Consider the following 21285-nt stretch of genomic DNA (forward strand, 5'->3'; position numbering starts at 1 on the left):
GGTCGCAAAGAGTCGGGCACGACTGAGCAACTAACACTTATTTACTATCAAGTGCAAAGATCAGTGAGAAGAAATAATCTACAATAATGAAATTCCTGACCTTTGCAAAGCTCAAGTGTTACCCTTAGTAGAAAGCCAGAACTGGAAAGGGCTGTTTGATTCAAGTCTGTAACTTGACAGATAAAAAAACTGAGACAGGTAAAGGGACCCATCCAAGATGATTCAGTGACTTACTGGTAGAGCTTCTTCTAATAGCTAGTCTTTTGATACCTCCCCACTATTGTTGAAACAGTCTGAGTTACACCTTTGTAACCCATAAATGGGTAAGAGTCTTGTCCTTGAACAATTTGGGCAAGATAAGAGTCTGTTTACAAGGCCATATGCAAAAGATCTCTGGTTTATTCAGGAGAGAATAAAATCCCAGCCTATTTTGGATGTGTGTAAAGGAAACAAGGGCTTCCCTAGTGGTTCAGATAATAAAGAATCTGCCAGCAATGTAGGAGACCCAGGTTCAATCCATGGGTCAGGAAGATCCACTGGAGAAGGGAATGGCTACCCACTCCAGTGTTCTTGCTTAGAGAATCCCATGGATAGAGGAGCCTGCAGGGTTACAGTCCATAGGGTCATGAAGAGTTGGACATGACTGAGCAACTAACATCAATCAGCCAAATGGAACAAAGAAAAGGATTTTCTTTTGTCCATGCCTAGCTGTTTAGGGCACTCCAGTACTCTTGCTTGGAGAATCCCAGGGACGGGGGAGCCTGGTGGGCTGCCATCTATGGAGTCGCACAGAGTTGTACACAACTGAAGCGACTTAGCAGGATCAGCAGCAGCTGTTGAGGGAGGGGAGCTTTTGAGAGAATGGGGGCAAGTATCAACTGAAAAAAAAACCTTATAGAAAGGCAAAATCCTTCAGGCCGCTTCTTATCCCCTTGTGAAGCTTCTCAGAAGGAAAGCCAGGCTCAGCTACTTTTCATGGCAATAGGACATATACTATTCTGAACAACAGTTTTTTAATCCTTCCCTCTGCTGATCCTTGCCATTAAAACTCTAGTATTTCTGGCAGCCACCCAGGCTAATTAAATAACTATTTTGGGGGTGGTTCTGTTCAGCTAGAGGTCAAGAATGTGAAGAGGAAGACAAGAGGTGCAAGAAAGAAGGAAGACAAAAAAACTGGGTGAGGGTTTTATTTCTGTGTTTGCAAGGCCTGGCATTGAGAATGCTCCCTACGTGACCCAAAATACTCATTCATTCTCAGACATACCAACCAATAAGCAGTACACTGTAACCAAGCAAGGAGTGGGGTGCCATGGGGATCCTTAGGAGAATGAGGCATCAGGAAAGGCAGGGGTAAAGTCTAGACTAGAAAGACCCTCTAGGTCTGTGGTTCACCAAGTGTGGTCCCTGAACCAGCAGGCATCCCCTGGGAACTTGTTTGAAATGCAAGTTCTCAAGCCTCACTTCAGAGTACTGAATAAGAGACTCATGGGACCTAGCAATCTGTATTTTAACAAGCCTTCCAGGGGATTGAGAACTACTGATTTAGATCATTCACAGGGTGGACTGGTCTCCCTGGAGAGAGAAACCAGCTGGGAGCCCTCTCACCGTGCCTTCTTGATAGGTAGTGTTGGGGATTCATAAAAGCAAAGCTATACAATAAGGTCAGCTAGACATTCATATCTGCTCGACCACCTACTAACTGGGTGACTGTGGGCTATTTGGTAACCTCACAGGTTATATTCAGTAAAAATGAGTATATTAATGCTTACCTTGGAGACCTATAGAGACTAAGATCACAAAAGAAATCCCCTTACCCAATGCCTGGCACATGTTTTCAACAAGTGCTTCTCTTTCTCTCTGTTTTTCTTTCTTCCTCCCTCTTCCTTGCCTTCTTTCCTTCCTCCTAAAAGGGCTCACTGGCCACTCCAAGTTAGCTATAGGCACATGCCTCATTGTTGATCAGAAACCAGCCTGAGAGATCAAACTCCCAATGCCTACAATGAATAGTGATCATATTTTCAGGTAAGAAGTCAGGACACATGGGTCAGATAACAGATTATTTGTAGGACAATGGAATAGAATATTTGAAATTAGAATTGCTTGGAAATCTAGATTAAAAAGGAATTGGATATTATTCCTTTAAGAATTATGACTCTTCTCCCTCTTCATCTTTTTATTCATGTCCAAAAGTGTCTTTGGTTTGGGAATGCAGAACACCATGTGCCCCACTCAATGGTAAGTCTGAGCAAGAACCAACCTATATTTGGTCCTGTACTTGAAATGCCCTGAGGATTGGGAAGTATTTTATTAGAAGTCACATCAACAGTGTCCCAAGGCAAGGTGCAATTTGGGCACCTTGCTGGAGTAACCCAACACCATCTCCTGGCTTTTGGGGATGACGGGATCGCAAGATGAAGAAGTTGTGACCATTGGGAAATTAGGGATTTTGGTGGGGGTCATAAAACAGTTATAAACAAGAAATGAAGAATTTAAGCCTTGATACAGCCACTCCCAAATAGACTTTTCTTGATTTTTTTTCCTCTCATAGGTAGTTCTGTTTTATTTGATAATTTGATCAGTTCTTGCTGCTGAAAACACTTGTCCTTGGTTTTTGTGAGATTGAACCCCTGGGTATCCTAACTATGTGCTGACAACTCCATTTTCATTTGTTTCTCTGGCTCCTCTTCTCTTCTTCACCTCCCATTATTGCTGTTTTCCTAGATTTCTGGTCTTCTTTCTTAGCACTTTCTTCCAGGGCAAACTTCCTTGGTTTCTATAATTTCTTCTGGATCATTGGCTCTCAAACCTATATAACTATCTCCCTTGCTCTCTCTTGAACTTCAAATCTACTTGCATGTCCTGCTGGCCACCAGCATTCAGCACATTAGAGAAAACATTATCTTTTATGCCACTCCCAAACCAACATTTCCTCATTACTTATCCTTATGCTTTAATGATCATACTTAGGATTGAACTCCCTCTACCAAATCAACTTTGATCTCCTTTTCCTCAAATGAAATTTAAAGCCTTCAAACAAGACTCCAATCAACCTTTCTAGCTGTCTTTCCATCCCAATCTTCCCAGCCCTTTCCAAACTTCACTATGTTTACCATCAAATTTCCCATACTCTTTACCTTTGAGACTGTAGTCTGCCTCCCATGCCTTTTCTGTTTCCTTCTCTATCCATTACAATAGTACCTATTCTTTAAGGCTTACTTCAGTGCACCACAAAACTGTTTTAGAGCCCACACATGAGCCTTCCTTCCTCTGAAGTCTTGCACTAGGCCAGAGTATACCAGACACAGTACTAGACATTATACATCTAGCACTCAGTTCACTTTCTCTACAATTCTGCCTGTGAGGCAGGTATTAATAACCCCATTTTGCATATGAAGAAACTAAACTGAAGGTTGTATAGCTTGAAAGTTTTGTCTATGGCTTTTGTGATAGTGTACTCTTGGTATCCTTAATTACATGCTGACAGTTCCATTTTGGATTACTTATGTGGCTTCTCTTGTATTCCTCACCTCCCATTGTCACTTCTACTTTCTAAAGTAGCAGAGCCCAGAACTGAAGCTAGGTTTGCTTGCCTTTAACCACTTTGGCATACTGCTTGAAGGGCATTCACTGTTGGTACAGTGTTGAGTGAAAAATGGATGAGCAGAGAAAAGTCGTATTTATGAAAAATTGTAGCAAGTTAAAAGTCAATTCTATATACAAAAGGGAGATTTGAAACTAATTTCCAGCCCAAATTTAGCTTACTTTTAAATCATCTCAGAGGATAAGAGAAGAATATCCCCTTATTCCTGCTTGCATTTGTGACTAGAGAACACAGGAGCCCTATATAACTACATCCCCTTCTAAAGTGCCCTCTTCTCATTGTCTTTACACACATTTGTCAATTCTTGGTTCAGTGTCTTACAGCTCATGAATCATGTGGGAGTGTAGAATTATCTTCACTTACCAGATGAAGAAAGTAAGACTCAGAGGCAGTATAGTTTGTAAGAGCAAAGATGCTATAAAAATCAGACTGTGCCTGCATTTGAATTATGGCTTCAGTACTTATTGGCTGTATGGATTTGAGCAAATTTTTTAATTTCTCTGAGCTTCAGTTTCCTCACCTGTAGGATAGGAATAATAATAGGGCTGCTATGAGGATTAAATGAGTTGATGTGTATAAAGTGCTTATAATAGTGTCTGATATATAGTTAGTGCTCTGTATTAGCTAATATTATCATCTTTGCCATTCCTTCTTTAGCAAGATCTTAAATCCAAGTATCCTTTTTCCACCTTCTCTATCAATTGTGTTATGATGGGAAAATGGGAAAGAGGTTGGCCATCTATTGAGCTTAGGCAAGTCACTACTGCGATATTATACCTAATCTATAAAATGAGGTATTAAGGGTGATGATCTTTGAAGTGCTATCCAGCTTTGTCATTGACTCCAAGTAGGCCCTGACAACAGGCTTTCCAGTTGGTTTATGGCCACAGGGTCCTATCTAGGGATTGGTTTTCTCCAGGGTGTAGCTGGAGTTTATGACCTGAGGGCCCAGGCATGTCAACTAGACTAAATGGGGACAAGAATGAGCCAACTGCTCCTGGGGAAAGCCAAGAATGGACTCCTTAAAAATAAGACTGCACTGTGAAAAACATACAGGTAGCAGAATCAAGTAGACCTGGGCCTGCTGTTGCTGCTAAGTCACTTCTGTTGTGTCTGACTCTTTGTGGCCCCATAGACAGCAGCCCACCAGGCTCTCCCTTCCCTGGGATTCTCCAGGCAAGAATACTGGAGTGGGTTGCCATTTCCTTCTCCAATGCATGAAAGTGAAAAGTGAAAGTGAAGTCGCTCAGTCTTGTCCGACTCTTAGCGACCTCATGGATTGCAGCCTACCAGGCTCCTCCATCCATGGGATTTTCCAGGCAAGAGTACTGGAGTGGGGTGCCATTGCCTTCTCCCAGACCTGGGCCTAGGGGAATTCAAACAGCATCACAGTTAGATTCGTGAGCAGAGTGTTGGTAATTGATGTCAAGATACTCTTTTGACCCTTGATAAACAGTCAGTGATAAAACTTTAAACCCTCATGGTGCTCTGAGTTGGGCTGTAGGTACTTGTTAAGCTCTAGTAACACCCTGTTGGTACCCATTTTTGGCAGGTGAGGGGAGACTTCTCTGTAAATACTTATTTTATTGAGGCCAGTGATCAGCAGTTCTTTTCCTGCACTGTGGTCAGAATAAGAAGAAATTGACTTTTAGTGTAATTGTAAAAAGACAAGTTTAAATGAAGCTCCATTTAGAAGGGGTACCAGTGACTGAAAGTGGCTGTCTAAATCTCCTTCTTCGGGATTCTTAAAGAATAGGAACAATCTGGTTTATGGTGTGAATGCAGTTCTATGAGTTAATTATAGCTAATTAGTAAATATCAATAACCTCAGATATGCAGATGACACCACCCTTATGGCAGAAAGTGTAGAGGAACTAAAAAGCCTCTTGATGAAAGTGAAAGAGGAGAGTGAAAAAGTTGGCTTAAAGCTCAACATTCAGAAAACTAAGATCATGGCATCTGGTCCCATCACTTCATGGCAAATAGACAGGGAAACAGTGGAAACAGTGTCAGACTTTATTTTTCTGGGCTCCAAAATCACTGCAGATGGTGACTGCAGCCATGAAATTAAGACGCTTACTCCTTGGAAGGAAAGTTATGACCAACCTAGATAGCATTTTGAAAAGCAGAGACATTACTTTGCCAACAAAGATCTGTCTAGTCAAGGCTATGGTTTTTCCGGTGGTCATTTATGGATGTGAGAGTTGGACTGTGAAGAAAGCTGAGCGCCGAAGAATTGATGCTTTTGAACTGTGGTGTTGGAGAAGACTCTTGCGAGTCCCATGGACTGCAAGGAGATCAGTCCTGGGTGTTCTTTGGAAGGAATGATGCTAAAGCTGAAACTCCAATACTTTGGCCACCTCATGTGAGGAGTTGACTCATTGGAAAAGACTCTGATGCTGGGAGGGATTGGGGGCAGGAGGAGAAGGGGACAACAGAGGATGAGATGGCTGGATGGCATCACCAACTCGATGGATGTGAGTTTGAGTGAACTCCGGGAGTTGGTGATGGACAGGGAGGCCTGGCGTGCTGCAGTTCATGGGGTTGCAAAGAGTCGGACACGACTGAGCGACTGAACTGAACTGAATTAGTAGACATTGGTAGTATGGCATGATAGATATGAGTGCATATGCAGTCAAAAGACTGAGCTCTATTACATGTGTGATTGGCCAAAGGACCAGTTCTCCACTTTGAGACTCAGTTTCCTCATCTTTAAAATATAGCTCATTCATAAGGATCAAGTGATACAGTAGATGTGAAACACTTTGTAAACAGTAATTCATGAGGTACTCAAAAGGTGGTATTATAAAAGGTCCTATTTGAAATCTCTCTTGCATCCAAGCTGAGGAGCTCCCTCTATGCCTTCTATCAAAAGAACAATGGCTATAACCCAATAAAGGATTCCTTATGCAGGAGCTAACCAACAGAATGTCGTAACTAAGTCAAAAGATCAGTGTGTGTGTTTTTTCCTGTGTGTGTCATGTGTTATGCATTAATATCATGACCATAGGGTTATTCTCTGGCTGGTGTGTTGGAAGGCAGACCTGTATGAGAGGATGCATGATCCATATTCTGTCTCTGTTGTCTGAATTATTTTGACTTTGGTTTTGCGGAGCCAATAATTACCTTGGTGTCCTTCATCAGAGTAGACTGATAGAAAAGATGACTTCTAGAGGACATGTTCAGCAATTCAGTTCTGGGAAGGGAATGTTTAAGTCCTTTGCCTGATGAGCCATATGTTCTCATTCTGGAAATTGTTTCTCCAAATGCCAAGAAGATTGATGACCCATACAGGCTGGAACCAGTTATGGAGGAAAGGAGAACAAATAATACAGTGGTCAAGATGGTAGCCAGAGAGAAACAGCCTATTCCCCGATACCCATCCTCATTAATGTGCCTAGACAAATGTCATGAACATGTGTGTGTGTGTGTTTATGTGGAAGTGGCAAGATGTCTGCCTGCTACTATGTGGAGCCAAGTCCTGCTGGCCATAAAGTCTAAAGACCAAGGTACATAGCCCCTACCTTGCTGGGTGATCTGAGCTTACCCTTTAATCTCCTTGTGGCTCAGTTTTGACATCTAGCAAATGCAGAAGTCAACCTACATTCCCTATGTATCTCACAGGGTCATTGTATAAATCACTGAATGAATCTGTGACAAGGTCAAGTTTCCTGGGAGCAAGGCATCAGAGAATGCCAGATTCTTTCATACCTATGAACACATGAATTCTCTGGATAACATCATGTGTGGGTGAGAACAGGAGGCTGCAGGACTGGGGTCCATTATATGTGAGGAATGCCATGGTCTGTAACTCATGAGGGTGAGGTACAGTAGAGTTAAATAATGTATCACCAACTCTCAATTAGACAGTTGAAAGGAAGAAGAGGAAATGGGGAGAACAGAGAGTTTAGAGCAAATATGTTCGAGCCTCATTTTAACGATTGGTTTCAGACTCTCCACTTGTTCCAGATCCAGAGCTGCCTTGAAGCATCAAGGACAGATGGACTGGAGCTTTTTCTTTTCTAGGGGAGGAGCTCATGAGTAGGGATAAAAGTTTGAGGCCTGCATAGTCCATATACACATTCTGGGTCATTCTACCCACTGGCTAATGGAGAGTTGATAGTATTGTCTTGTGGTCCAGTAGAGCTTGCTCTCCCAGTGTCATCTCCATCAACCCCACCCTTCACTGCTAATATGTGAGTTTTTCCATAAGTAGTAGAGCTTCGGGGAGCGGGGGAAGTAAGGTAGCTAGATGTGTGGACTGAACACATTCTTATTTTGTCTCCTAAGCTGATCACTGGAGATTCCATCGTTAGTGCTGAGGCAGTATGGGATCACGTCACCATGGCCAACCGGGAGTTGGCATTTAAGGCTGGCGACGTCATCAAAGTCTTGGATGCTTCCAACAAGGATTGGTGGTGGGGCCAGATCGACGATGAGGAGGGATGGTTTCCTGCCAGCTTTGTGAGGGTGAGTGTCAGCTTTCACTCTCCTCTCCTTTCTCCTTGGCTACTTGCCCCTGGCTTCCCCCTCACCAGTCCCTTTTCTCCTTCTCATTCCCCTTCTTGTGGCTCCTCACATTTTCCCTCCATGTTTTTGGTCTCCTACCCGGGACTTGGGCTTTCTTTAATCTTTGCCCTTCTAATGTTGAGGTTTTTTTCTTGTTTTTATAACAATTCCCATCTCCTGCCTCCCACCTTCTACCCATTGTGACTTTGCACAAATTACTTCCCTTTTGGCCTTGATGGTTTTGAAGACCTTTTCAACTCTATATTGCTGTGAAATTTTACCTTTCTTACCTCTCTTTTTTGCTTTCTTTCTTTTACTTGCCTCTTCTTTTTTTATCCTGTCTTTATATAGCTCTCTTCCCACCCTCTTTCTGCCCTCCCCACTCCTCTCTGCTTCCTTTGCCTCTTTTCTCTCATTTAGGGAAGTGTGAACACCCCTGCGTGTTGTCTCATGATTGTCTACAGCTGTTAATGTAAGAATCTGGGCTCCCTACCCTCTCAAGGGCTAGAGTTACTAACTGCAAATATTGCTTTTTGCAAGGTGGTTGGGAACTAAGATGTGCCAAGGGTGGGAAGCAGGCAGCTTGATAAGGCTGCCAAGGCCTTGGCCCTTTTGACATTATGCCATGAAGAACCTGGCCCTTAAAAGAAGGGGTTCTTGAGAAGGGGATCCTTAGCAGTTTCTTCTTCCTCTGTGTTATCCATTAGCAGGATGCTAATGGGGGAAGAACACTGACCTGGTGTTCCAGCTTGTGGCCTTCCTTGGTGTTATGAGCTAGAATTAGCTGTTTGGCAGTCATGAGCTCTGATTTTCCCCATATGCAAAATGCTGTTGACAATTATTTCATGCTAGGGTTTATCACAGTGAATAAAATAATATATATTAAAACAGATTCATGGCAATACAAGTACCAAAGCCACATCAGGGTGTCTTATAGCTATCCTTACTATCACCTTTTGTTAGTTTCTTTTGTAAGATGAGGGTGAAGTCCTGACCTCAAACAAAAGATCAGAGTGGCTTGGGTCCTTGGAGAATGAAGGGCCTCAGGATATGAAGGATAGAAGTGTGACATGAGGAAAGGAGCAGGGCATTTGGAATCAGATAATCCAAGATGAAGATGTAGTCTCATTTTTACTACTTCCTGCCTCTATGGCTTTTGGCAAGACTTTTATCTTTCCTGAGCCTTATTTCCTCATCTGAAAAATAGGAATAGCAGAAATTTTATGATGATTAAATGAGATTACTGTGTGAGTAAAGTGTCTGGCACATAGTGGGTACTTAGCACATGGTAACTTGCTTTATCATCCTCACCACCACCCCCTTATTATTAATAGCTCTAAGAAGGTCTATGTATCAAGGCTGACCATAGTGATTGAAAGAAGCCTCCTTCTTAGGGGAGTTGCAAATGTAGGAAGCACTGTTATCTGGTTACAATAATTTAGGTGAGAACACTGCTCAGAAGCAAAGAGGTAGACAAAATGGCCTCTCAACCCCTCTGTACTGAGAATTTCTTAATGAAATATCCAGTCCTTTTCCCTCTAATATATATGGTGTCTTCCATCAGAGTCTCCACAGACCAAGTGTCCCAACTCAGCTTTGTTGGTTAATGAATTGGTCCCAGGGGTAGTTAGAAAGAGCACAACAATAACCATGGGCCTTTGTAACTAGCATGAGACCCTGTATACAGACAGCTTGTGTGCCTTGGGCTGACAGCCCCCTCTTTAAAAAAAGGATTAAATTGCACTCAGTGAAAATCACCCAAATCTGCATGTATTTCATCTTCAATGAAATGTCATTTTTATAATAAACTGTAATTCAAGGGGTGGGATAAAATACTGGGAAAAGCAGAAAGACTAGGAGACAAATAACAGAACCAAGCTTTAGAATATCAATGAACTGACGTTGATGCTCATACATCCAAGACCAAGAGGGGTGTTTCTCCAAGCACATAGCTTCAGTAGCCACATGGGTGGGCTGAAGCTGACCTTTGAGGGGACCCCTGGCTGGGCCAGACATGCACGGTATAGAGTCTAGCCTGCTGTTGCTGCTGCTGCTAAGTTGCTTCAGTCGTGTCCAACTTTGTGCGACCCCATAGACAGCAGCCCACCAGGCTCCCCTGTCCCTGGGATTCTCCAGGCAAGAATACTGGAGTGGGTTGCCATCTCCTTCTCCAATGCATGAAGGTGAAAAGTGAAAGTGAAGTCACTCAGTCCTGTCTGACTCTGAGCGACCCCATGGACTTTAGCCTACCGGGCTTCTCCATCCATGGGATTTTCCAGGCAAGAGTACTGGAGTGGGGTGCCATTGCCTTCTCCGAGAGTCTAGCCTAGTGGTCCTCAATCTTGGCTGCACAATGAAATAATTCACTTCGGTAGCTTTAAAAGACACAAACACTAAAATCCCGGCTCTAGGCTGGTTAAATCAGAATCTTTGATATTGAGAATGATTTGGCTTAGGCCAGTATAGTCCAATAGAAATATAACGTGAGCCACAAATGCAAGCCACAACTATAAAATTTTCTATTAGCCACACTAAAACAAGTTCGGAAGATATTGGTGCAAGTAATTTAATGTATTTTAGTTAACCCAATATATATAAAATATTATGGTATAATATTATCACTATACATTTTTAAATATTTTACTAAGTTTTTGAAATCTGATGTGTATTCTATACACATCTCACTTCACACTGGTCACATTTCAAGTGCCTATTAGCCACAGGCTAATTGCTACTGTATCAAATAGCACAAATCTAGACTGAGAACCATGACAGCAGACCAGGAGCATTAATGAAAAAGCCTAAATCATAAGTTAGAACTCCAATATTCTATTATACCAGTGTTTATTCTTTGAGAAACTAAGATGTTGCCTCAGATTGTATTTGTAATGAGTTTTTGATCATTGCAAAGCTTTTTAAGTGATAAGTAAATGGACTTCTGATCTCTAAAGGGGAGTACAATGGAACTTTAGCAGCTAGCAGTTGTGGTGTCACCAGTAAAACGAAATCGGGTTAAACTGTTGTGTGAATGATGTGAAAATTGATGCCAAGTTAGACCTTTCAGTTCTCATAAATGAGCATTTATGTATAGGTTTACATTCTGGTAAGATTGTGTTACTCAAGGAATTGAAGGGCAGAGGTTATGTAGGCTCTTTTCTTGTTGTTGTTTGTTTGCTCACTCATTAAGTTGTGTCCGTCTCTATTGTGACCCCATGGAGTGTAGCCTGCCAGGCTCCTCTGTCCATAGTATTCCCTAGGCAAGAATACTGGAGTGGGTTGCCATTTCCCTCTCCAGGGGATCTTCCCAACCCAGAGATCTAACCCACATCTCCTGAATTGGCAGGTGGATTCCTTACTACTGAGCCACCAGGGAAGCCCAGGCTCTTTTCTAGTACGTATTTAAAAGTAGAATTGCTAACAACATTCTTCTACATTGATTTTGGTTGAGGTTAGAATTGTACTGTGGAGGCAGTGCTAACTATATTAGAAAATGAGAGACCTGAGTTGTAATCTTTGCTTTTCCAAACATTTGACGTATCATCATGGGTTTTCCAGAGAAGGCAATGGCACCCCACTCCAGTACTCTTGCCTGGAAAATCCCATGGACGGAGAAGCCTGGAAGGCTGAAGTCCATGGGGTCGCTGAGAGTCAGACACGACTGAGCGACTTCACTTTCACTTTTCACTTTCATGCATTGGAGAAGGAAATGGCAACCCACTCCACTATTTCTGCCTGGAGAATCCCAGGGGGTGGAGCCTGGTGGGCTGCTGTCTATGGAGTCGCACAGAGTTGGACACGACTGAAACGACTTAGCAGCAGCAGCATAGGTTTTTAGTTCCTCCTTCATCTCTGAAGCATTCTCTAGAATCTATTCAAGCTCTGACATGTCTAGGTAGGACATATAGATGAATAACACTCAACTATTGAATCTTCATTAGTACTGATATAGGTAGATGTTGATTTCCTGAGATGACGTACCTCTGTGTTGTAGTATTGTTGCCTTGTTTATCCAGTCTCATCCTGAGCTGAGGTTCAGTGACTCCTTGAGAATACGGTCCTTAGGGTATTTGACATATAACATAAAAGTATAATGGCAAAGAAAAGACTTTCCTCCTAACTCTATCGCAACTGGACACCTTTGTGGATCATTGGACCAAATAGGTCACTGACATAGTGGAGCATTTCCATTTCCTACCTGGAAGTCTCATTGCTATGTGAACATCAGCCCTAGGATGTTTAGTGCTGTTCTGTCCAAGGTAGACTTACCTGCTGTTGCTGCTGCTGCTGCTGCTAAGTCACTTCAGTCATGTCTGACTCTGTGTGACCCCATAGACGGCAGCCCACCAGGCTCCCCCGTCCCTGGGATTCTCCAGGCAAGAATAGTGGAGTGGGTTGCCATTTCCTTCTCCAATGCATGAAAGTGAAAAGTGAAAGTGAAGTCGCTCAGTCGTGTCCAACCCTCAGCAACCCCATGGACTGCAGCCTTCCAGGCTCCTCCATCCATGGGGTTTTCCAGGCAAGAGTACTGGAGTGGGGTGCCATTGCCTTCTCCGTTACCTGCTGTTAATTAGGCTTAAATTAGGTGGAATCTGAGAAACTGGATTCTTGCCTCAGTTCTGAGTATGCACCTTGAACAGTTTTCTGTATATTTTTGAAGCCCAATTTTCCTCCTTGTAAAATGGGGATAATTAAGTCTTGTGAAAATCATTTGTAACCTTAGGTATGCTGGATATCTGTAAATAGGAAGTGTGATACCATTTTGGGTGCTGTACAAGACACTTCTGAGTTTATATGCCTTCTATCCAGTCAACTATCTGCCTCTCCTTTTATTCAGAATTTTAGTCTGTATGTACATAGATGTATGTGTGTGTGTGTGTTCTCAGTCTCTCTCATATCTCTGGGGATATGACTTCACAAGAGCAATGCAGGAGTTGATTTGCTTTCTCAGCAATTGGTCATGCATGCTCAGTTGTGTCCATGGACTGTTATCCCGCCAGGATCCTCTGTCCATGAGTTTTCCCAGCAAGGATACCTGAGTGGGTTGCCATTTCCTTTTCCACAGCAATTGATCAGGTTAAGTGAATTAGAGCTTGCTGAACATCAATCCTCACATCTAAGTGCTGACATCTTCAGCTGCTTTTCTGGGCTGGTGTCCCCTCTGGGAGCTGAAAGCCGACTGCCAGGATATGATGTGTCTCTTAAGTAGAAAATCCCATTCCTGTGGTGGCCCTCCTATCCCATTCGGGGCCCTAATTTCCAAATCATTCAGTCATATTTCTTTTATCACCATGTAAAAATTGGCCTTTGTTCTGACTTTGGGCCATGGTCTGGGGTCAGCTTACTGCCCACTCGAGGGCAGGATCTGTACAGAATACGTAATAACCTGCTATTAGTGGTAGCTGAGGCCTGAGAGACAAGGCATGGGTTTGTTCAGAGTGTAAAGAGCCTACTCAGAAGCCATCAGCATATATTTTCCTTGTTTCTTAAAATTCTAGATCTCCCTGGTTTTTGGCCTTCTGGCAGAAGATGAAAGGATGAGCTAATCAGATCATTACCATCATTCCTTAGGGTTGTGCAGATCAGATGTCACAGAAAGTAAACCTCTCCCATTTATAGGAAAGCCCACTGCCCCCAGAGTATTACTTGGCTTTGGATTATATAGTGTCTCTTTTTTCATTGCACTTGGGAAAACTTTTCACCTATATAAAACCCTGGACTCACAGTAGATTTAGAGCTGTAAAGACCCATCTTAGCCAGGAGTAGCTGACTTAGATGTTTACAGGGCCAGGCAGGTAACTTACATGAGTAAAGCAGCCTGGTACTAGGGTAAGTGGGAGCCTGTGTCAACCTGGGAAATCTATGGCCTACCTAAAGGGAGCAAAAGTGACTTGGATACTTCTCATTGGTAGAATGCTGCTGCTGCTGCTAAGTCGCTTCAGTCGTGTCTGACTCTGTGCGACCCCATAGACAGCAGCCCAACCAGGCTCCTCCGTCCCTGGGATTCTCCAGGCAAGAACACTGGAGTGGGTTGCCATTTCCTTCTCAATGCAGGAAAGTGAAAAGTGAAAGTGAAGTCGCTCAGTCGTGTCTGACTTTTAGCAACCCCATGGACTGCAGCCTACCAGGCTCCTCTGTCCATGGGATTTTCCAGGCAAGAGTAATGGAGTGGGTGCCATTGCCTTCCCCGCATTGGTAGAATAGAGTATAGCAAGTATGAAAGTCCAGCAAGCTCAGATCTTCCAGATTTTTCAAGAAAAGCCAAGAATTGGATTTCATGTAAAAATCTTCATGTTTTAAAAATGTTGACCAATAATTAACATTTTAAAAGAAACACTGTGAAGAATAAACTGAACATATCAGTAGGCTAAATTGAAATGTCATTCCCAGCTTGTGACCACTGGTCATCCTAGTTTCCTCATTTTATAAATCCCAGAGAAACATAGACTCAGAGAATGGAAGTGACTTTCTTACTCATGTAGGGAATTAGTGACAAAGACAGGACTTGAACTCAGTCCTGCTGACTCTTACTTAAGACAGGTGATATTAAGTCTTTGTCTAGTAAGTACAACATATGGAATTCCTCAGGTATGGTTTCTGTCTATTGTTTTCCTGTGGATGGGCCATAATTTCCTGTTTCTTTGTATGCCTTGTAATTTTTTTTTGTTGAAAACTGGGCAGTTTGAATATTATAGTTTGATAACTCTGGAAATTAGATTCTCTTCCTTCCTCAGAGTTTGTTGCTGTTGTTTGTTGAGGGATACAATTGCCTACTTATTTAGTGACTTTTCCAAACTTTTTTTTCTGCAAAGACTACATTCCTTGCCATGTGTAATCATGCAAGTCTCCATTCCATTATTTCATTAGTCAGCCAGTAAACTGACAGAGATTGCTTTTAAATACCTGAAGCCAAAATAAACAAATTACTGACCAGGTCTTTGCAACTTGGCTAAGATTTGGGGCATTCCTTCAACACTAATCCAGGCTGCCCACATCTCTGCCTTACTTTTCTTTTGCTACATTCCTGATTGCATGGAACCTACAGACCCTCCAGAAGTGCAAGCCTACCATCTACTCAGGTGTTTACTGAGCACGCATCTGGTTCAGGGCATGTGTGTTGCACTCTGACTTCCTCGGTGTGCACAGTGGCCCTTCTGAGGCTTTATTCTCCCAAGAAATTTTTTCCTCAGTCTCTTTCTTTCTGTGGCATTGGATCCATTTACTGTTTGCCCCTTCTGCCATCCTTTGCCCCAGATGGACATGGGAAGTGTAAGTCTTTAAGTCTTGCGACAAAGGGAGTCATGACCTCTAAAGCCAATTTAACCTTGTGTAGGGGTATAAGACAAAGGTCAGTCTCTATGCCTGACCCTTAGGATCAAAAAGGTCAAAACACACAGCCACAGTATTTTAAGAACAAGGTCATTAGCCCCTTGGCACCAGCAAGCTGCAGGAGGAATATGGGCCACCTTTCTCTCAGCTGCTGGGGAATCAGAAATGGTAGACAAATTAGCACACTGCTTCAAAATTCTCTTATCAAATTTTAGCCACCCTTTTCTGCATCAAGAGGGATAAACTGGAAGATTGGGATTGACATATACACACTATTATATATAAAACAAATAACTAATAAGGGCCTACTGTATAGCACAGGGAATTATACTCAATACTCTGTAATGGCCTGTATGGGAAAAGAATCTAAAAAGAAAAGTGAATACATGTATATGTATAACTGATTCACATTGATGTACACCTGAAACTAACACAACATTGTAAATCAACTATACCTTGATAAAATTTTTTAAAAAGAGTTCCCTGCTTGTTGTAAGTTTTGGATTAGATTCCAGAATTCTGAAAAAGTTGGTTCTGTTGGTCTTAGTCAGCTAAAGGGTGATTCAGTAGAGGGACTTATTATTTGTGCATCCCAATCTACCACTTTTAGTGATGTTCCCCTCTCCTGAATCTTAATCCTGTGCATTCTGGGCTACAGAACAGTCAGGAAAGGGTATACATGGGCTGCTAACACTACTGTTAATGCTTGAGGACCTACTTCCCATTTTAGGCTAATGGCAACAGTGTTTTGATTTCTTGAGATGAGTTCAAACATGCTCTTGTTTACCCATTCAAGTTTCAGGTGGACAAAGACCTATAGTCTTAACCATCTATGTAGAAACTCTTGTTTGTGATGCTGGAGGTGATTTATTATAAGATCTGTGAATTAAGGATGGCATAAGCAGGGAGGGTCTTTCTTCCTGGATTACAGAAATTTCTCTTCTTCATACTAAAGTTTCAAATAGCATTATTAGCAGTCATTTGTATTCACATGATCCACCTTAATTGCTTCTCATTATATACACACTTTGTTTTTTTTTTTAATTTTATTTTATTTTTAAACTTTACATAATTGTATTAGTTTTGCCAAATATCAAAATGAATCCGCCACAGGTATACCTGTGTTCCCCATCCTGAACCCTCCTCCCTCCTCCCTCCCCATACCATCCCTCTGGGTCATCCCAGTGCCCTAGCCCCAAGCATCCAGTATCGTGCATCGAACCTGGACTGGCATCTCGTTTCATACATGATATTTTACATGTTTCAATGCCATTCTCCCAAATCTTCCCACCCTCTCCCTCTCCCACAGAGTCCATAAGACTGTTCTATACATCAGTGTCTCTTTTGCTGTCTCATACACCGGGTTATTGTTACCATCTTTCTAAATTCCATATATATGCGTTAGTATACTGTATTTATGTTTTTCCTTCTGGCTTACTTCACTCTGTATAATAGGCTCCAGTTTCATCCACTTCATTAGAACTGATTCAAATGTTATATACACACTTCGGATAACATTATCCACTTCATCTTTTGGCTAATTGGAGGGGATTTTTTTTTTTTTTAATATGAAGTCATCCAGCTCAGAGATAAGATGATTTCCTCCATATTAAAGTAGGTCACCCTGTAGGTCTCACTTCAGTTCAGTTGCTTAGTCGTGTCCAACTGTTTGTGACTCCATGGACTGCAGCACACCAGGCTTCCCTGTCCACCACCAACTCCTGGAGCTTGCTCAAACTCATGTCCATCGAGTCAGTGATTCCATCCAACCATCTCATGCTTTGTTGTCGCCTTCTCCTCCTGCCTTCAATCTTTCCCAGCATCAGGGTCTTTTGCAATGAGTCAGTTCTTCGCATCAGGTGGCTAAAGTATTGGACTTTCAGCTTCAGCATCAGTCCTTCCAATGAATATTCAAGACTGATTTTCTTTAGGATGGACTGGTTGGATCTCCTTGCAGTCCAAGGGACTCTCAAGAGTCTTCTCCAACACCACAGTTCAAAAGCATCAATTCTTCAGTGCTCAGCTTTCTTTATAGTCCAACTCTCACATCCATACATGACTACTGGAAAAGCCATAGCTTTGACTAGACAGACCTTTGTTGGCAAAGTAATGTCTCTGCTTTTTAGAGACATTACTTTGGTCTCATTCTAAGGTCTCACTTAGAATCCCCAAATTGAAAATAACCATGAAGGACATATAATCTGTGTCCCAGTCTCCAGGCACGATTATAACTAACTCATCTTGGACTTTTGAGAACCTGGCTAGCATGTGTCAGATAAGCCTAAGCTACTTCGTTGATTAAAGCTGTTAGCCCTTACATTGTAATCTAAGCCAGTTTCTTGAAACATTGCTATTTGCATGAAGCAGATGATATTTAAGAGCTTGCAACAGTAGAAGACACTGTGACTCATTCCCTTCATGGTGGGGCTTTCCTTCCAAGGCTCTGTTGTTTCATCCATAACATTAATTGGAAATTTGATTGGCTGCCTTAGTTTTAAGACTATGATCTGAAGCCTAGGGCCTGTTTTTCTTTGTGTAGCTAACCCCTAGGTTCATTTAGGGATAAGACTGGGCCTCCCTAATACCATGTCTACATTGTTTTGGTGGTCTTGATGATTTTTGGAGAGGAAGATCATGACTGACTGAATGCTTGGGGATGAAATCTGTTTCTGAGGCTCTTTGGGAAGTACACAATTTTGTAAAATCATGATAATTGTACATATATATTTCTGTTTATATATGTTTCTTTTTTGTCATTATAGATGTCATTATGAATCAAGGTAAGCCTCTTACCTTTTTCTTCTTATTATTACTGCTGTTACCATCTGCTCACCAGTATTTACTAATCCTTGAACAAAAGTGACTGTCTAGCACTTAGCAAAGCTGCCTCCTTGAGCCAGGTAGACAAGGGCTGAAGTTATCTGGCATCTTGAGAGGCCTCCTCCCAGGAACTTTGTCCTGCTTATTAGAAGGTCACCAGAAAAATCATACTTAGATACCCATGGGTCTCTTTTTTTTTTGGTTTTCAGAAGTGAGTTTTCTTTGAAGAACCTTGATTTGCGAATGCCTTAGTGTTGAGTGAGAGAATTGACCTTTTTTTTTTTTTTGCTTTAATTGTTCCCAGAATGGGTTTGGTCCCTCAGGTTAACTCAGGGAGGACATAAAGGCTGGTTGCCAATCTCTAGGATGTGAGCCACAGAATAAAGGGCCTGAGGGCTCAGGCCTTGTCTGTATCATTCCTTTTAGAGTTCCAACCAGCAAGGGAGTCTGATGTTTCGTGGCCTAAATACAAATAGGTACCATTGCCTTTTAGAGACATTTTTCTCTTCTACAATAGGGCAGGAACAAAGCAAAAGTAGGCCTGAGCCTTAAGCAAGAGACTAGACTCCCTCATCAAGAACGGTACTCCCTGAGTATGGTAGACTGGACTAACTTAACCTTTGCTTGACTAGGATTAGAACTCAGATCCAGTGAGATCTGAGCTGCAATGTAACTTTTGTTGAGTTTTTTGCCTTAAAGGAGTCAAAAGAGTAGGTGAATGATGCTAAGAGGGCAGGAGAGGAGTATGAATAGGGAGCTTTGGGGAGAAACTTCTCTAGCCTTTGAGGTTGGGTGATCCTTCTCTATTGGAAATATGCTGTGTAGGAATATCAAAGATCAGTTTCTGTGTGTTGAACAGGGGGCATTCTCTTTGGAGGAATAGGGAATGATAGGGCTCCTTGGAGATAGAGAGATGAAACACTTGACAGATTACCATGCAAGAAGAACATAGTGAAGGTAGCAGGAGCATTGGGCTGTAAAGTCAGAGATCTGAATTTAAGGGTCAACTCTGATGCTGATTCTCTGGGAATGTCAGGGAGGGACCTCTTCTTGGCCTCAGTGTCTCAACTAAAAATGCAAGAAGTTGGACTTGGTGGTTTCTGATGGCCATATCTGCACCAGTTTGAGCTTATTCCATGATTCTGTAACCAAGATCACCTGTGTTTACCTGTCTGCATTCAGTCAGAATGGTATATCACATTGGTTTGATGGGACTTTCTGCTGGAGAAAGAAGGATTTGGCTTCACATTACAGTTGTTGACTAGAGAGTGGAGGAACCACTGACATATTAATAGGTAACACTCCATCCCCAGGATGTGGTAAGGCTGTTTCTGTGAGGCACCAGCCAGTGAGTACCAATAGGAAGATGATGCAAGGTTGTGTGAAGAAGCCATTCAGCAAGGAAGCTGTGCCCTTCTGTCCTTTATAACAGCCAGATTCTAAATTAAGAGGCAATTTGCTTTTGATCTCTACCTGTATCAGTTGAGTAGGGAGCTTTCTGAGGTGAAAATATCCTGGCCCAAGGCTCATCTTAAATTTAAGCCAGGCTGCTCTCTATTAGAAATCAGAGCCTCTCATTTCATATTTTAAAATGTTTTTCATTTTTATTGGAATGTAGTTGATTTATGATGTTGTATTAGTACAGAAAGTGAGTCAGTTATACATATACTCTTTTATTTTTAAGATTTTTTCCCATATAGGCCATAACAGAGTATTATGTGGAGTTCCCTGTGCTATGCAGCAGGTTATTAGTTATCTCTTTTATATATAGTAGTATATATGTCAATCTCAATCTCCCAATTTATCCATCCCTGCCTTATCCTCTGGTAACCATAAGTTTGTTTTTCTACATCCATGTCTCTACCTCTGTTTTATAAATAAGTTCTTTTGTACTCTTTTTTTTTTTTTAATTCCGTGTATAAGCAATATCATATGGTATTTGTGCTTCTCTGGCTTACATCACTCAGTATAACAATTTCTAGGTCCATCCATGTTGATGCAAATGACATTATTTGTCATTGGTCTTTTTTTATGGGTGAGTAATATTACACTGTGTATATGTACCACATCTTTATCCATTCCTCTGTTGATAGACATTTATGTTGCTTTCATGTCCTGGCTATTGTAAACAGCACTGCAATGAAAATTGGGGTGTATGGATCTTTGGGAATTATGGTTTTCTCTGGGTATATATCTAGGAGTTGGATTGCTGGTTCATATGGTAGTTCTTATTTTTAATTTTTAAAGGAATCTCCATACTGTTCTCCATAATGGGTATACTGATTTGTATTCCCACCAACAGTGTAGGAGGGTTCCCTTTTATCCACACCCTCTCTAGCACTTATTGTTTGTAGAGTTTTGATGATGGCCATTCTGATTGGTGTGACGTGATACCTCATTGTAGCTTTAATTTGTATTTCTCTAATAATTAGTGTTGCTGAACATCTTTTCATGTCCTTTCTGGCCATCTGTATGTCTTCTTTGGAGGAATATCTATTTAGATCTTCTGCCCATTTTTTTTTTATTGGGATATTTGCTTTTTTGATATTGAGCTGCATGAGATTAATCCAATAAGAAAATAATTAGTCTCCTTTCATTTTATAATTACCACTTGGCTTTAAGATGTGGACTTCAGAGAAGAAAGGAGAAGGCTTTAGCCTCTTCATATTGAAGTGTGAATGACTGATATCAGACTTTTGCTTGAGAATGATTTGGAGGAGAGAAGGGACCATGAAGAAAGCAAGGAAACAAAGTCAGCAAAACCAAAAAAGAAAAGGTAGATGGGGGAAGAAAAGTGGAAATAAACACAAAACACTATGGAAAGGGAGAGTTGCAAGCACACTTACTTTTAGCACCTCCATTTGTTTGGTGCCAGCTGGTCCTCCACAGGGACTTCATGCCCCTTAAGAAGTATTTCAAATTCTAGGCGACTGGCCTGAGAATCAGATAAAACTGACTTCATATCTTATACCCAAGTACTTGTGATCAGTGTGACCTTTAAAATAATTTCTTCATGTCTTTGAACCTTT

At 41.7% G+C, this 21285-nt stretch overlaps 1 protein-coding gene across 16 annotated transcripts in view; it reads left to right on the forward strand.

Moving 5' to 3' along the window:
* ARHGEF9 (Cdc42 guanine nucleotide exchange factor 9) overlaps positions 1 to 21285 on the forward strand; it is a 426609-nt gene that overhangs the window by 253628 nt on the left and 151696 nt on the right. For 11 of the 16 annotated variants that reach the window (XM_061410327.1, XM_061410326.1, XM_061410329.1 and 8 more), the window contains one exon: positions 7892 to 8071. The exons of 2 other annotated variants lie outside the window; for them this stretch is intronic. In XM_061410327.1, coding sequence (XP_061266311.1) covers positions 7892 to 8071 — 180 coding nt within the window. Of the gene's footprint in view, positions 1 to 2176; positions 2236 to 6100; positions 7111 to 7160; positions 7798 to 7891; positions 8072 to 21285 lie in introns of those variants that run through there. 3 more of the 16 variants (XM_061410332.1, XM_061410339.1, XM_061410338.1) reach the window with 3 other exon arrangements.

Source organism: Bos javanicus, chromosome X (assembly GCF_032452875.1).
Source record: "Bos javanicus breed banteng chromosome X, ARS-OSU_banteng_1.0, whole genome shotgun sequence".
Lineage (NCBI taxonomy): Eukaryota > Metazoa > Chordata > Mammalia > Artiodactyla > Bovidae > Bos > Bos javanicus.